Source organism: Pelodiscus sinensis, chromosome 7 (assembly GCF_049634645.1).
Source record: "Pelodiscus sinensis isolate JC-2024 chromosome 7, ASM4963464v1, whole genome shotgun sequence".
Lineage (NCBI taxonomy): Eukaryota > Metazoa > Chordata > Testudines > Trionychidae > Pelodiscus > Pelodiscus sinensis.
The window spans coordinates 58,912,165-58,928,254 of record NC_134717.1 but is presented as its reverse complement, the minus strand read 5'-3'; the positions used below and the strand labels follow the sequence as shown (position 1 = coordinate 58,928,254).

The window sequence follows — 16,090 nt, the reverse complement described above, 5'->3', positions numbered from 1 at the left end:
ACCTACTTCTCTGTTTTATCAAGGACCTCTGTTCTTCTCTTGTTTGCACTGCTGTAGGGTACAATTCTTATGCTCAAGGAAACATTACACCTGTCAGGTTAAAGCCTCCTGATGTGAGACCCTGTCTCCCATCTGGCCCTGTGTTGCCAGTGGAAAGGACTGGAGCAGTGTCAAGAGAGGCTGCAAGCTGGAGAAGGAATTCTGAGGACAACTGCCAGTTGTCCCAGGACAGGAGTGACCATACGTCTTGTTTTGGCCGGAACAGTCCCCCTTTTAAGTCCCATCCCAGGCGACCTGAATTTCTTGCCCCGTTCCTCCCCCTCCCCCAAAAAATGGGTTGCACCCCTGAGGGAGAGAATAAGATTTGAGGAGTCCAGGAGCAACATGAAGTGTTAGTGGGTGGTGGGACTTGGGCAGTCAGTCCAAGTCTCAGGTGGACAAACGTAGTCCCAGGCCTCAGCGGCCAGCCCCAGTTCTGAGTGGCCTGGGTAATCAATAATGCCAGGTGGTTTGGGAGAATCTTCAGGGCAAGCAGCTCTGGCCAGCCCTGCACTTTGTCCTGAATTTACTTTGGGAAATATGGTCACCCTACCAAGCACCCCATCAGAAGTCCTGGCATTTGCAGTGTCTCCAAGAATGGAAGGTGCATTTCAGGGTGGTGCATATACTTCACTACAGATATTTTGGGCAGGGTTGCATCCCCAGGGGCCGGGGATAGGCTGTCCTCATTACTCCAAGGACAACTTGACCCCCCTGGAGGAGCCTGTTCAGGTCAGTGCAAAGATGTTTTGTAACCATGTGAAGCCTTCCCTGCCTTGCACTGCGAGTTCTATGCCATGCCAATGAGGGGCACGGCACCAAATCTCTCACGGCTCGAGTTTCCCATAATGGATCTTCTGTGCATTTTGGATAAAGGCAGATGGGTTTCTTCTCACCGACTTGTACTGAAAACAGAACAAGGCAGGAGACACAGAATCTTTTACTTGAACTAGTTTCAGTTACAAACCTCAGTGCTGAGAGCTGACAGGTCACTTTTTCTGATGATGACTTTAGTAGAATAGGAGATCTCATCAAAAGAATGCAAAATATTTTGGCAGATATTTGTGTATTTAATGGTGTTTACTCAGGTTTTTTCCAGGGAAAAGTGTGAGGGGGGGAAGTCTTCATCTAAATTCTCCAAGGAAAATGTCTGTGTTTTCACCAGAAATTCAAAAACCAAAACATTTTGGGGCAACTGAAATATTTTGATTTGATTTACAAAACTACCATTGTGCGTTATAGAAGGTGTAGTCCAGATGCCTCATGATCCCATTCTTCTTTATAGTCTGGGCTCTCTAGTGAGACTATGATCCTCACCATGCACCAGAATCTCCCCTCTGAGGCTGTGTCTATAATGCACGCTGATTTCAAAATAACTCATTTCAAAATAACAGCATGCACATCTACACAGCAGGCCCGTTATTTCGAAAGAATTTTGAAGTAATAGGCTTCTTACTCCGACTTCTATAACCCTCATTTCACAAGGAGTAAGGGAAGTTGGAGGAAGAGTATTTTTCCTTCAACTTACTGCTGTGTAGATAGCGCCTAAAGCCAAGTTAAGGTACGCACTTAACATAGCTGAAGTTGGTAGCTTAACTCGACTTTAGGCCGCAGTGTAGACATACCCTTAGTGAAGAGAAGCAGTGCCTCATGGGAGATGCAGGCCTATTATGGAGCACAGCCCAGAGAGATGAAAATGGAGGACTGCAACATCCTCATCAGAATGTTTGTGGGTTTTCCCAACAAAAAATCTTTTAGTCACAAATCCTTTTTTCAAAACCCCTGATTTTTCATAAACTGTTCAGATTGAAAACATAATTAATTGCTGATCATTAGAAATTAAATATATTATGAGACAACACCCACTTGAAAGGCAAGTGGCTATTTTTGTCAGCCTTGTGATAACCTGTGGCTCATTCCTAATACTCTGTCCATGTCCACTCCCCCAAATATACTCACTATGCTAAGGACTGCAAGGGGCATAGCATAGGTCAAGAGAATACTCAGCTGCCCGATGAAGAAGAAATGAATGGTGTCTGGAGTCCAGAACCTGGCCTGTACGGCCAAAGTGTGGTACACAAACACACCGCTTTTCACCTATGTCTGGTTCAAGAGAGAAAGTGCCCTTTAGCATGGACGACTCTTGAAGATTTAACCTGAGTTTGTAAGTTGCACCCTCAGTTGTCAGTAGAGAATAGAATGAAGATAATTTTCTGTGATTCTATTAAAGGTTAAGGTTGGAAGCAAACTCAGGAGGTCACATAGTCCAACCCGCTGTTCAAAGTAGCTCTAGCCCCAACTAAGTTATCCCAGCTAGGGCTGTATCAAGCCTGGCCTTAAAAACCTCTAAGGATGGAGATTTCACCATCTTCCCTAGGCAACCCATTCACCACCCTCCTAGTGATTTTTTTCCTAATATCCAACCTAGACCTCCCCCACTGCAACTTGAAACCACTGCTTTCTGTTCTGTCATCTGTCACCACTGGGAATAGCCTGGCTCCATCCTCTCTGAAACCCCCCTTCAGGTAGTTGAAGGCTGCTACCAAATCCCCCCTCACTCTTCCCTTCTGCAGCCTAAATAAGCCAAAATCCCTCAGCCTCTTCTCATAAGTCCTGAGCTCCAGCCCCCTCATCATTTTTGTTGCCCTCTGCTGTACTCTCTCCAATGCATCCACATCTTTTTTTTTTTTTAGGGAGGGGCCCAGAACTGGACACAGTATCCCAGATGTAGCCTCACCAGTGCCGAATAGAAGGGAATAAGAGGATTTCTGATTGGTTATGCTGCCATGCAGTACAAGTCCTTTCCAATGGTCATGTCACTTGCACCAAATTCAACCAGTTGTAAATGAGAGAATTCTTATCTTCCTCCTCCCCATAAAACCATGTAGTTGTTGTGCTGTTAATTATACTTACAGCATGGTATTACAGGTGTCTGATTCAGAGTAGAAGAGTGTGCCACTTCATTATTTTATCTGAACAGAATCTTGGACATTTCCACCCTTCCCCAAAATAAATCCGGAGTACACTCTTGAGTTAAACTAGAACATCAGGTTTCCCCACTAACTCCTCTGGAGACTGTCAAATCCGTTTGCTGATTGGTGTGAAGAGCTTCCACTGTTATCTGTGGCTATCTCCATTAGGACCTTTTTGTGTAAATAGATGGTTTCAGTTTTCCAATTTGGTGAGCTCCTTGATCATCAATGTATGAAGTTTTACAAGGCGTTTTCACCCCTATTTTCGTAATTCTAACCTTACTGTTCCTTCCCCACTCTTAGACGCATCCCTAGATGTACGTCTGCTGTACATCTCAACACTGAAGAGTTTGTTGTCTTCTTCTTTGATACAGAAATACTGAATGGAGGGGTATACGTTGGCCAGAACAAGTTTCTTTGCTACGCGGACACCATTCATTGGCAGGATATCGTGCGTAACCCCCGGGCTTCCAACTTCACTTTGGTGCCGACCAATGGCAGCGCAGGATGTAAGTATTGTTTGTATTTCCAGCATTGTAGTCTGCACATAATAGAAATGCCATCCCTGGTGTTCCATGGATGTAGCTTTAGAACTGTGTGCAAGATCTCCCTCCTTACTGTGCATTCTTTAAAAATTCATTGACTCCTTTGGGGGTGGGGAGAGTATTTTGTCTAGAGGCAGTTCTTTTTACATGGGTATTTTCTTTCCTCTTTATTAGCAGAGATGTTGGCGTGAAGACAGAATCCATATTGTTAGGATTTCTTTGCTCCTGCTGCTTATTCTCTGCCTTAAGTCACAATCCTCTGATTGGGACATCGTAATTAGTTGCTGTAGTAATTATGGTACAAACACAGGATTAATATTACTTAGATGAGGAATAAACAGTTTTCTTGTATAACCCTAGCAAGAAAAAAGACTCAGAAGAAAAAAAAGAGAGTACAATTAACCAAGTTTTCGTAAACAAAATGTGTTCCTCTCTTCCAGACTGTGAGAATATGTAAGAATTGCATTAACCATGTTCCTCCCTGACTGAGGAATCATTAATCAACAATATTTTGGAAAGAAAAAGAAATGATTTCTCAATTCAGCTATTATTTGCCCCGTGCAGTTATAGTACAGGTTGGACCTCCCTGGTCCGGCACCCTCGAGACCTGAGAGGTTCCAGATGAGGGATTGTGCCAGACCAGGGGAGGTCATTTCTGCCCCGCCCCCCGTTGCTGGATTCATGGGGCTTCCCAGCTCCCCCGGAAGCCCAGCTGGGTCTCATGCACACTGGGCTTCCCTATTCCCCCCTACCCCTTCCCCCAAGCTCAGCTGGGCCATGTGTAGGCCTTCCTGACTACCACCCTCTTCTTCCCCCCTCTCTTCCCCCTGCACCCAGCTGGGCTGAGTGGCAGGCTCCCAGGGTCCCACCACATCATGCTGGGCTCCTACACCCCCTTCCCATTGTGCACTGGGACTCTGATTCGGGATCATCTGTGGTCTGGCCAGACCAGAGTTCCAGTTTATACAAGTGCAGCCTGTTGTACCAAAACTACTGTGCAGAGGTGGTAGTGACACAGTAATGACTGGGTGCAAATTGTATATAAAGGAGTAATTAACACTTGGAGTATGATGATGTAACCCAATCCCCCTGGCTGGGCTGTCGTCTGCCAGGGTTAAGCCTTGTAGAGCCCTGCCACAAGCCTCGGGAGCAAGGCTTACTGAAGTTCTGAGAGGTCAGAGCTGGAGCATGTACAGCGCTGAAGGGATTTGGGGCACTGGGAAGAGGCGACTGCACCTTGGATGCTGCCTATGTAGGTTATACCTATGGCTTCCATAGCCTCTACAGTGCTCCAAAATGGATGGGAGTGAAGGAGACTGAAAGATAGAACTGCAGACCCCAACTGCGCCTTAGGTAAGGGCCACAGGACCTGCCTCCATATTCATTGCGAAGAATCCGTTTTGAAGGTGTGCTTGTTCTTCACACTGTAATCGCTTGCTTAGCACTCGCAGGGAGAGAACCTCTCCTCATCTGTCTCTGGCCCACCCCAACCAAAAAAAAGTTTGAAGTACAAGGATCAGGTCTCATAGTCAGCTGTGAACATTCATTTCCTCCAGGAGCCTGTCAGATTTCATTGTTCCTGCATCCTCCAACTCAGGAGCTGTTCAGCAGCTTTTGCCTCCCAGCAGGCACCTTTATTTGTCTCCGATTTATATAGCTACAGTAGTGGCACTTAAAAAGTTCATTCCATTTTGCTGGAGAATTCCCCACTGATCTTCCACATTGTAAGGATAAGGAATCAAATCAGTATAACCTTTTGAAACAGAAAGAACCTCTTAAGAGTGACTCGCTACAACAGGTGGCAGGCTTAATTGCAGTTTTTCTCTTGTGATTTTCTTTCCTTTGGGTTTTTATTTCCCCCGAGACAAATGGGAAAAAAACAATACCCAAAAGCCAATGCAATGAATGAGGCATTTAAGGATGGTGTAATGGGGTGTGACTCACCTCTGTGGCGCCCTCTCCTGGTCTGCTCAGGAATTAGCTCTTCAGCCTTGGAGTGCCATCTGCTGGAGGGGTCTCGCCTGTGGTTGCCTGTCTTCCTTCAGTGACCCTACTGCCAGTCATCTAACCCAGGTCCTTCCTGCTCTGCGGATGAAACAAGTGCTACTGTTTCCCTCCTCTCCAGGAGCCCCTATTTATAGAGCCCCAGTGGGGCCCTAATTAGCTATTTGCCTCAGCTGCTGGCTCACGATTCCTAGGCTGAGTTTAACCCTTGTTCCACCGGGAGCAGGGTGACTACCCTGTTACTGATGGATTTATCAATACGCCACTGATGTTAATGAGGGTTTTACCATTGACTTCAATGGAACCAGAGCTAAGCCAATGCTAAACTCGTATGGAAAGCTCATGCTAAATGTATGTAGTAATCATCAGGGCTTGACGAACTGCGGTGAAAGCCGCTCACTAGCCCCGCACTGCGCATGCGCAAGAGCTGCATTGCGTATGCGCGCACCGCCGGTAAACAGGGTGCCGGGCTGAAATCTACTCGCCACGGGCAAGGCCTGGGAATCATCATTACTAATCCAAGAGTGAGCAAATACCAGCCCGCAGGCCATATCCTGTCCAACCAGGGTTAAAAATATTCAGCAGATCAGTGATTATTCCCCTCTATTTGGCACTGGTGAGGCCACAATTGGAGTGTTGTGTCCAATTCTCAGGCCCCTATTATAGAAAGGATGTGGACGTATTGGAGAAAGTCCAGTGGAGGGCAACAAAAATGATGAGGGGGTTGGAGTGCACAACTTATGAGAAGAAGCTGAGGGATTTGGGCTTGTTTAGCCTACAGAAGAGAAGAGGGGGTGGGTGGCGATTTGATAGCAGCCTTCAACTACCTGAAGGGGGGTTCCAAAGAGGATGGAGAGAGGCTGTTCTCAGTGGTGACAGATGACAGAATGTGGAACTCAAGTTGCAGTGGGGGAGGTCTAGGTTGGATATTAGGAAAAACTATTCCCCTAGGAGGGCGGTGAAGCACTGGGATGGGTTCCCTGGGGAGGTGGCAGAATCTCCATTCCTAGAGGTTTTGAAGTCACTGACTGGACTCGGCTGGGATGATTTAGTTGAGGTTGGCCCTGCTTTTAGCAGGGGGTTGGACTTGATGTCCTCCTGAGGTCTCTTCCAACCCTAGGATTTGATGTTAAAAGTGGCTAAAATGGGATGACAAAATGTACTGGAGCTTTGGAGACAGAGAAAGTGACAGCTTCTTAAAACTTGTTGAAATACTATTCAAGTTCCCTGTGCAGGCGTCACCCTTTTAAAATAGATGCAATTAAGTAGTTGTATACAAAAAAGCCTTCAAATCACATCACTCAAAGAAATGGGAGAACCTTATTACCACCTGTCAAGAGTCAGGGGGAAGTGAATATGTTACCTTGGCTCTTTACAGAAGTCTTAAAGACAAGCTTGGTAAAATGATTTGAACATTTAATTACGACCCTGAGAATGGGTTCTGTACCAAAGTGAAGGACATACGCCTCTCCTTTGCCACAGATGTCTCTCTTATCTACTGGGTGATGGGGACCCCAGCCCTGACCAACCTGAGCTATCCCGATCTAACATCTGCCGAGTATGTCAGAAGGACTTTTTGTACATCCATTCTGTGGGTGTTCTGTGATTATCGGTGATGGATACAAAATGACTGTGTAATTATGATGATATGAATTGTGTAAATTTGTCAAAGTTCAGGTGCCTCAGAATCTTACAGAGCTATGAGGGGAGACTGCTGACAAGGGAGGCTAAAGGGGATACCTGCTCCGGGGCCTGGTGATACAAAATGGCCTGAAGCTCCCAGTTGCTGCTACCACGGTGGCCGGAGCCCTGGGCTCTTTAAATCCCTGCGGGAGTGTTGTGCAGTTTTCTGCAGGCAGCACCGTGCACGCCAGGCAGTGCTGAAAGCTGCCTCGCCCCACCCCTGCCCCTTCTGCCGGAGGCCTCACCCCTTTAGGAGGCACAGAGAAGCCCTATCCTTGTCCTTGCCTGGACGCCTAGCAAGGCTGTCTGCCCTGCTGGCTAAGTTCATCTTAGAGTGTAGTGACTCGTGTTTGTCAGTGGCTGTAGAAACTAGTTAAGGGGATAGGTGACCCGATATGGGAATCTACCAGTTACAAATCAAGGGAAGAACACATGGGAGAGGCACTTTGTTTACACTGGTAAGGTCCCACAGGCACGACAGTAAGACCTCTGTTGTTAGATGCAATAGAGTCAGTGCAGACATACTTTCCGACATCACTTCCTCGGAGTTAGCCACTGGCAAAGTTGTGAGTGTCAGATGTTCGGTCTGGTCTCTCCTTGTATGTAGGGGTGTCCTGCCTCCAGTGAGGTGTTAGCAAGCCTCATCAGTAATGAGCATGAAACCTCCCCACTGGTCCTCAGCAAGGATCTACAATCATGGGTTTTGGACACCCCACCAATGCTTCCAACTCTCCCAACAGCCCTCAGATCTCACCGAGGAGAACAGCATGAACTCAGACAGGAGCATGCATTCATAACCTCCTGTCCTGCCCTTACCCCCATGGCCATGTGTAGAGATCACAGCCCCAAGCCACGTTTCACAGCTGACTCCCCGTGTCATTCTCTACCCCAGCTGCCAGGCACCAGCTTAATGAGCCCTAAAGCAGAATTGTGCCGCTAGCGGGGATCATTTCCCTTGGAACCCTCCCCTGCTGTCCCAAGGCATCATTGGAGTAGGATTAAGGGGAGAGAGGAATGAAATTAAAATGCTCTGAAGCGATACTATTCCCATGCCGCAGAGTTTGGGTCACTGCAGCTGCTCCTAGTCCTCATCAGTATTGCAACAAGGCTGAATTTGGGCAGAGGACTCTAGGGATTATCCCTTTGCTTTCCTTCTCTGCAGCCTGGGTAATGACTCTCATAGATGTATTGGTGCTAAGAAGCCAGCTAAACAGACCAAAGCAGTTTAACCCTCCTGGTAACAATTGTGCCAGTACATTAATGCTGCTTTTATTTCTTTGGCACTTTCTCATCATGTTTTCTCCACAAATGCATGCAGTAAACGCCTGCTTGAGGCTTTTGGGTTTACATGGTTGGTGATGGTATTGTTCTTGTGAAGAATAAATCTGATAGCGCCAGCATGCCATTCACTAAGCATCTCTGAAATGTAACAAACGAATACTACACCTTCGGGCCAACTCTGCTTCACTGCTCTGGCTCTAAGGATAAGTATCCTCGTCCTCTGTCCTGACTTCTATACTCAAATAGTATTTACTATTTTCAGATATTTTTTTCTTCCCTATACCTTTTTATTTGCATCTCTACAAAATTTCATCATCTCAGGTATATTCTTCAATGCTGGCTCGCCTTAGGCTAGCCTTTTTCAAACCCGGGGGTCTTGGCACTTAAAAGATCGAGAGATTTCAATTGTGCCTAACTGATGTAGGAGCACAAGTCCTGAGAGATCCTTTCTTTGGCAGCTTCACTATAAGGCGCGTTGTCCACTAAACTGTGTTTTCATGTCTCTTTCAAGATAGCTATCAAAATGTCTATTGTGTTAATCAAGTCTGACTTAAAAACCTCTGTTGGAATGTTAACCAGAACTGGTGCCTTTCCACTTTTTTACCTATTGACGGCCTTTTCTCCTTCTACTCTGGTTATTGGTCTGAGTTCAATGTGCAGGTCTTCTCTTTGCTCTGTCGCCGGGGGACTAACCACTGGCTCGGCATTCAGTACTTGATTAACTACCTACATATGTTTAATGGTTCTGATGTCTTCCTTGTTAAGTTGCACGCCTTGTCTTGAACTGGTCAGGTGGTATTTGTTTTTCTGGCTGACAACTGTCTGATGATGCGGTACAGTCTTTATTATTTTGTGCTGCATTGGTCTGTGCATCTGTTACTATTTTACCTAAAATGTCCCTCATGTCTTTCCTATTCCCAGGGAGCCCCAACACCATGCATAGTGAGCAATTTTGCAGAATTTTGACACACAACTGGGTTAAATTTGGAGTGGACAGAGCTTTGCTGTGAGATTCTGAATTTGTTAATGCAGATCATGAAGTATCCAAAATTATTAGATTAATACAATTGCACATAGCAAATGGGGTAATTCACGTGAATCGATACTGCTTTTAAAAATACTGAAACTATCTGGATACATATGTACAATGGAGTCACTAACCTTTGAGAGAGATTAGAATTACTTTCCATGTTGTACTACATTGAAACTAGCAATGTTGTAATAGATTATTTGGGATAAATTGCCTATATAGTACAGGAATTCAGCATGGGCTTAGCTTTATCTGAAATAAGTGAAACTTAAGCACATGCTAAAGTGCTGTACTGACTTGGTTTATGGGCCTTACTGAAAGCTTATTGAAGTCAATGAAAGACTTTCCATCGTGGTCAATGGGCTTTTTACATCAGGCCCCGTTTTAGTTGTGAAATTATCAAATGGTGGCAAAGTTTTTCAAGCAGACAGATTATAACTACATCCTCAGTAGTTTCTTATACCTAATGCTATTCTGTTCTGTCATTGCTTTATCTAGAGTAACACCCGGTAATGCACTTCATGTAGCAAAGTAGAAAGCACAGCATGGTGCTCAGAAGCGGTATATTTTTACATTGTTTTGTAGATTGGAAAAAAGATTATTCATTATCTGCTTGCATTTGATCTGATAGATCTGTGTTGCTTTAAAGGGAAACAATTAGATTAAAAATTCTTCCAGAGTTCTAATAATACTATCTGAGATTATTCATAGATTTGTAGATTTTAAGGCCGGAAGGGACCATTGGGTCATGAAGTCTGACTTCCTCTATTTCACAGGCCTTTGAAGTCTATCCTGTTACCCCTGTATTGAACCTGAAAACTCAGGTTGGATTAAAACATCTTTTAAAAAGGCATCTGATTTTGATTTGAAGGCATCAAAAGATGGGGAGTCCTCCGTCCCCCATAGTAGTTTATGCCACCTGCTTATTTATTTGTTTTTTGCCTTTTTTAAATATGTCTGGCTTTAGCTTCTAGCACTTGATTCTTTATACTCCTTTTTCTACACATGCAAAAAGCTCTTTAATACGGAGTATTTTCTCCCCATGAAGATACTTACCCACTGAAATCAAGACATCTCTTGATCTCCTTTACAGTAAGCTAATCAGGTTGCCAAGTGTCTAATCTCACAAACACAAACTCCCTTGGCCTATCCACTTCCCTGAAGCCACACCCCTGCCTTGCCCCTTCTCCAAGGCCCCACCCTCATGCCATCCTCTCTCCCTCTGTCAATCACTCCCCAACCCTCACTCACTTTCACCGGGATGAGCCAAGAAGTAGGGATGAGGGCCTAAGACAAGCTACCCCCTGCCCTGGCTCTGTGTGGTCCGGCTCCTATGTGGGGGCTAAATGGTTCTGTGCATGGCCCCTGCCTGCAGATACTGCCCCTACAGCTCCCGTTGGCCACAGTTCCCATCCAATGGGAGCAGCAAAGTCAACACTCGGGGCAGAGACCGAGCAACCTTCCTCAGGACCCTTGGGAGATGAAGGAACCAGCCTCACTCCATGGATGGAGAGGGGTCTCAGTGAGATATAAGAAGGTATGGTAGCAGAGTGTTCTAGGACAATAAGGGTGTGTCTACACAGCAAAGTTATTTCAGAATAACTGCTGTTATTCCAAAATAACTAAGAAAGCATCTCCACAGCAGTTCTGTTATTCCAAAATTATTTTGAAATAACGGACGGCTTAGTCTGACTTCTGTAAATCTCATTCTGTGAAGAATAATGCCTATTCTGAAATAGCCATTTTGGAATAGGGGCTGTGTAGACACTCCACTTCTGCTATTTTGAAATAGCCCCTCACCAGGGCCATTCTAAGTTATTCCTCCTGGGACTCTAAATCAAAATAGCACATCTACATTAGGGAAGCCTGCCTCGGACTCATTTTGAGGCTTCCCTGCAGTATAGATGAGCTATTTCGAAATAAGCTATTTTGGAATAACTATTCTGGAATAGCTTATTCCGAAATTACTGTGCAGTGTAGACATAGCCTAAGGTATGAAACGCAAGAAAAGATAGGGGAATCGTCGACCCTAGGCAGAGCATTTGTAGCATCTTATAGGCATTGTTATATCACCAATGACAGATTCCCACACCTTAAGATTGCGAGGGTGTCCACATTCTATTGGAGAGAATTAATCTCAAATCCAAAAATGGGCAAGATGCTGAAAGTTCTAAAAATGGCCAGATGTTGTCTGCTCGACTTCCTTAGCCTGCAGGACATATAGCATATATTTTTGGGGCCCTCTGCTCTTGTTACAAAATAGCAGGATGTTTAACATATATTTTTACTCTAGGCTAGTGCTCTCGCTCCCTTTGTGGTTTTGACCCGGCCCCATCAACAAGACTGGAAATTTCCCTACACTCTATTAAGCTCCTAACACTATATTCTGTCATTTTTACTTATAACCTACTCTATTGCCAAAGCTAACTTCTTACAGAAAGATGATTTCTGCAGGCCCCTTACCTCACTACCAACATGGTTAAAAGGTTAGGAAAGTATACAAACTGCAGGCAGGGTTTAGGGGAAAATATAGGTTTACAGGCTACATTTCCCTCTTGGCCCCCCTCCCTATCAGCAGCCCTGTAAGGGGTATGTCAACTCATCTAGATATTTGCCTAGTTTTACAACTAGCCACAAAAAAAGCACTGGCAAAGTCAGCAGAAATTAAAATTTCATACAGACAAATGAGTTGTTTACACTGCTTTATATACTATAGACTGAAATGTGAGGGCAATATTTATATTGCAATGGATTTGTTTTATAATTAGATGGTAAAAATGAGAAAGTCAGCAATTTTTCAGTAATAGCATGCTGTGACACCGTTGTATTTGGAGGTGTAATTTTGTAAGCCAGCTGTTTAAGTGAGGCAAAACTTAGGGGTGTGCTGGAAAAATCAAACTCCCGAAAGGAGTACAGTAGTCTGGAAAGGTTGCAAGCCACTGTGTTGTGTCTAGTGGTTAACACACCTGGTGCCATAGTCCTGGCCCTCTTTTAAGCAGAGATGTGGTGAGGGAGGTTAGTGATATTGGAAACTGGGTCCACTAACTCCACCATGATCTGCTGCCGGGCCTTACGAGGGTCAGTGGTGCCTGACCTCCAAAGGTGCCCTCCCAGGTCACTTCCTGCCAGCTGCTATTTTCCCCCAGCTTGCAGTCTAATATAAGGTGAACAGAAGGGGCAACCAAGCCAATAGGCCCAACTGGGCTCAGCATACAGACTTAGTCCCTCCGAGCGGCTTCTCAGTCACCCACGGCAGGAGCCTTCAGGGTAGGCCTGTCTTCTTCCTCAGCCTCCTCTTTTGAGCTGGCTTGCTCCCTTTTCAACTATTCCTCACTTGGAGCATGTCCTCCAGGGCTGGCCGGGAGGGGCTGCCTGGGCCCAGTCTTTAACCATGTCTGGCCGCATGGAGTTTATATCGAATCTCCATCCTTAGATGATTAAAGTCTTGGCTTGACAAAGCCCTGGCTGTGATGATTGAGTTGGGGTTGCTCCTGCTTTGGGCAGGGGGCTGGACTCGATGACCTCCTGAGGTCTCTGCCAGCCCTGGGATTCTATGAAATACCTCCATCACATCTTGTAATTCTTTATGGAGAACAGAAACTCATTTCAGTAGAAGCATGTCAAATACTAGGAAAGGGTAAAAACAACGACTAGACTACCCAGAAATTTCTACTCAGCTATGCACCTCAGGTGTTCCATTTTGTGATAAGTCAGCAGCAGCTCTGTGTTAAGAACCATGTAGCATCTTAACTCCTTGTAATCCAAGGCCCTTCCTAGTACTCCTTGTACTATAAAATCCTAGCAACTGCAGTGCTGTATTAATATACGCACCTATGGTTTGGTCCTGCCCTCAAATCTGCACATACTTATCACGGACGGGTGATGATCCAAACTCTGACATTTGGGTTAAGTTCAGATAAACACCCCAAATGGCAGATTATCAGCCTAACCGTCCTGAGAGGCACAGACTTCCACCAGATCCCAGGGTGCAGTTTTACCATGGAAAGTCACGCCCTTACACACCAGCGGTATGTATCACGCTATCTGAAATGGATGCATGAGGAGCAAATTTCATAGTTACTCCATTGTGTAGGATCCGTGCCTGAACAGGAGGACTTGGCTCTGGGCAAGAATTGTTCTGTGGGTTGGATGGATAGAATCATAGAATACTAGAACTAGAAGGGACTTTGAGAGGTCATCAGGTCGAGTCCCCTCCCTCACAGCAGGACCAAGCACTGACTAGACCCTGACAGGTGTCTATCCAACCTGCTCTTAAATATCTCCAGAGATGGAGATTCCACAACCCCCATGCAATTTATTCCAGTGTTTAACCACCCTGACAGGTAGGAACTTTTCCCTAATGTCCAACCTAAACCTCCCTTGCCGCAGTTTAAGCCCATTGCTTCTTGTCCTGTCCTCAGAGGCCAAAGGAGAACAATTTTTCTCCCTCTTCCTGGAAGAGCAGAATCAAAGAAGAAACATGGTTACCAATGCTTCAGAAGAAAAGCTCTTTCAGTGCAAAATGGGCATCCCCACTTAGAAATATCTTCTTGAGACCAATGGATTGCTTCTTCTGAGAAGACAAATTTATGCCTCGGAACAAAATTATCTTAATCCTTATTACTGAGGCATTATGGCGGATTCATGCAAAGCCACTTTGTTCACTTGCAAGACTTTTTTTTCTCCTTCAAAGGAGCAGGATTTATCTCTAAATAGATAAATTCTAATGATGATTAAAATGGAATAATAATACATTGTAAGCCAAGGAAAAGAAGTAGGCACCTAGTTCAGACTTAAAGCCAACTTTAAGAGTAGCTAGTACATCATTTCGGGTGTACAGCTAAATTGGAAACTACCGACAGGGAAAATGACATTCCAGGAAAGTAGACGCTGAAGACTTTTGTTATTGCAGAGTTTGTTAAATTATAACCTTTCAGTGAGGTGCATTCCTTTACCTTGAATTAACATTTTAAATGTATGTTTGGAGACCAGGGAAGGGGGGCTTCCCAGACAGGTGGCCTCTGTGTAGAATGAAGACATTGTGACAGGCGTCACTGTGCAAAGCTAACACCAGTAGCTGTTTCTTCACACAGTACACCGTGAATAACTACGCTACCCTGAGAATGCTCTTTCTGTGCTGAATGCCCCTCAAGTGCTTGCAAAATTGCATTTTAACAGCAGCAATATTTCCATGGATTTCTCAGCTGGGAAGCACATTAAATCAGAGCTGAACAGAGAGCTAGTGAGCTCCACAACCTACTTTATATTCTTAAAGTGTATATACATTTTCCCCTTCCTCCAATTAATGAATATCAGTTCCGAATATAATCTGCAATTGAAAAAATAATAATACAGAAACAAAAACAATGTTTCTTGAGGCATGACATTTTGCCAAGTGATTGAGAGCTAAAGGTGGGGGAAGAATGAAAAGTGGAAAATAGATTGGCAGGGCTCCTGGCCTTCCTTCAGTAGCTGCTACAGCTCGGACCTCCCTGGTCCGGCACCCTGGGGACTTGACCAGTCCTGAATGAGGGAATTAGCTGGACCAGGAGATGTCCCCTGCCACCGGCCTCCCAGCCAGTCTCTTGCTGCTGTCGGGTTTGCTGCTGCCAGCCATGCTGTCATTGGCCCGATTGGAGCTCCCCAGGGCTCCCTCCTGCCGGTCCTGCTTCTGGAGCTCTGCTGGCCCCACTTCTGCCAGTCCAGCTAGGGCTCTGAGGCTGCTAGCCCCATTTCTGCCAGTCTAGCTGGTGCTCCTGGCTGCTAGGCGCCCAACCTGCTCTTGCGTCTGGCTGCCAGGGCACGTTGGTCCAGCAATATACATGGTCCTAAGGGATTTAGGAGATTTGACCTGTACTCAGAAGCACAGTGAATTGGGCCAGGGCTGGCCTTCGGGGAAAAAGGCGCTCTGGTTGAACTTGTATTTCGGTGCCCCTCTGGGCACGGCACCTTTTCCACTGTGTCTGGCCCCTGGACAGCCAACTCCCTCATCAGCCTCCACACCTACCCCCTGCACAGATCTTCCTGCACCCACGTGGGGAAGTGGACTTGGCTGCATGGAGCAGCTGGCGTGGCTCTTCACTCCCCAGCCCAGAACGTCGCTTCTCCACACACCCCTGGAGGGCTCTAGCAGGGAGCTAGGTGAGGGCTCCCTTCCTCCAGGTGACTTTCCTCCTACTGCTCACCTCACAGCACAGCCCAGGTGTGGAAAATCACCTGGATGTGCCCACCACTCAGTGTTGCTCCTTGCTCCTCCCTCCATCCCTCTGGAGGGTGCAGAAGAGCATTGGCAAGGGCAAGACCTGTCCATCACCACTCAACCCTCCACTGCTCCTTCACCAGTAGGCAGCAGGGAGAAATCTGGGCACTACCCCAAACACAACTCCCCTGCCAGCCAAGAACTGCTACTAATTACACCCACCACGCACACCTCTGCCTTTTGACTCCTGACAGCCCTGAGGAACCCATCCCTAAGACTGGCCGTGGTCTGGGGTGTCGAACAGTGATAGGCTGACCTGATTCATTGAACAGCAGGC

The 16,090-nt window shown here is 45.9% G+C and overlaps 1 protein-coding gene across 10 annotated transcripts in view; it reads left to right on the top strand.

The window, feature by feature from the left end:
* ERBB4 (erb-b2 receptor tyrosine kinase 4) overlaps positions 1-16,090 on the top strand; it is a 935,749-nt gene that overhangs the window by 623,616 nt on the left and 296,043 nt on the right. For all 10 annotated transcript variants that reach the window (XM_075933940.1, XM_075933937.1, XM_075933934.1 and 7 more), the window contains exon 4: positions 3,386-3,520. In XM_075933940.1, coding sequence (XP_075790055.1) covers positions 3,386-3,520 — 135 coding nt within the window. The remainder of the gene's footprint in view (positions 1-3,385; positions 3,521-16,090) is intronic.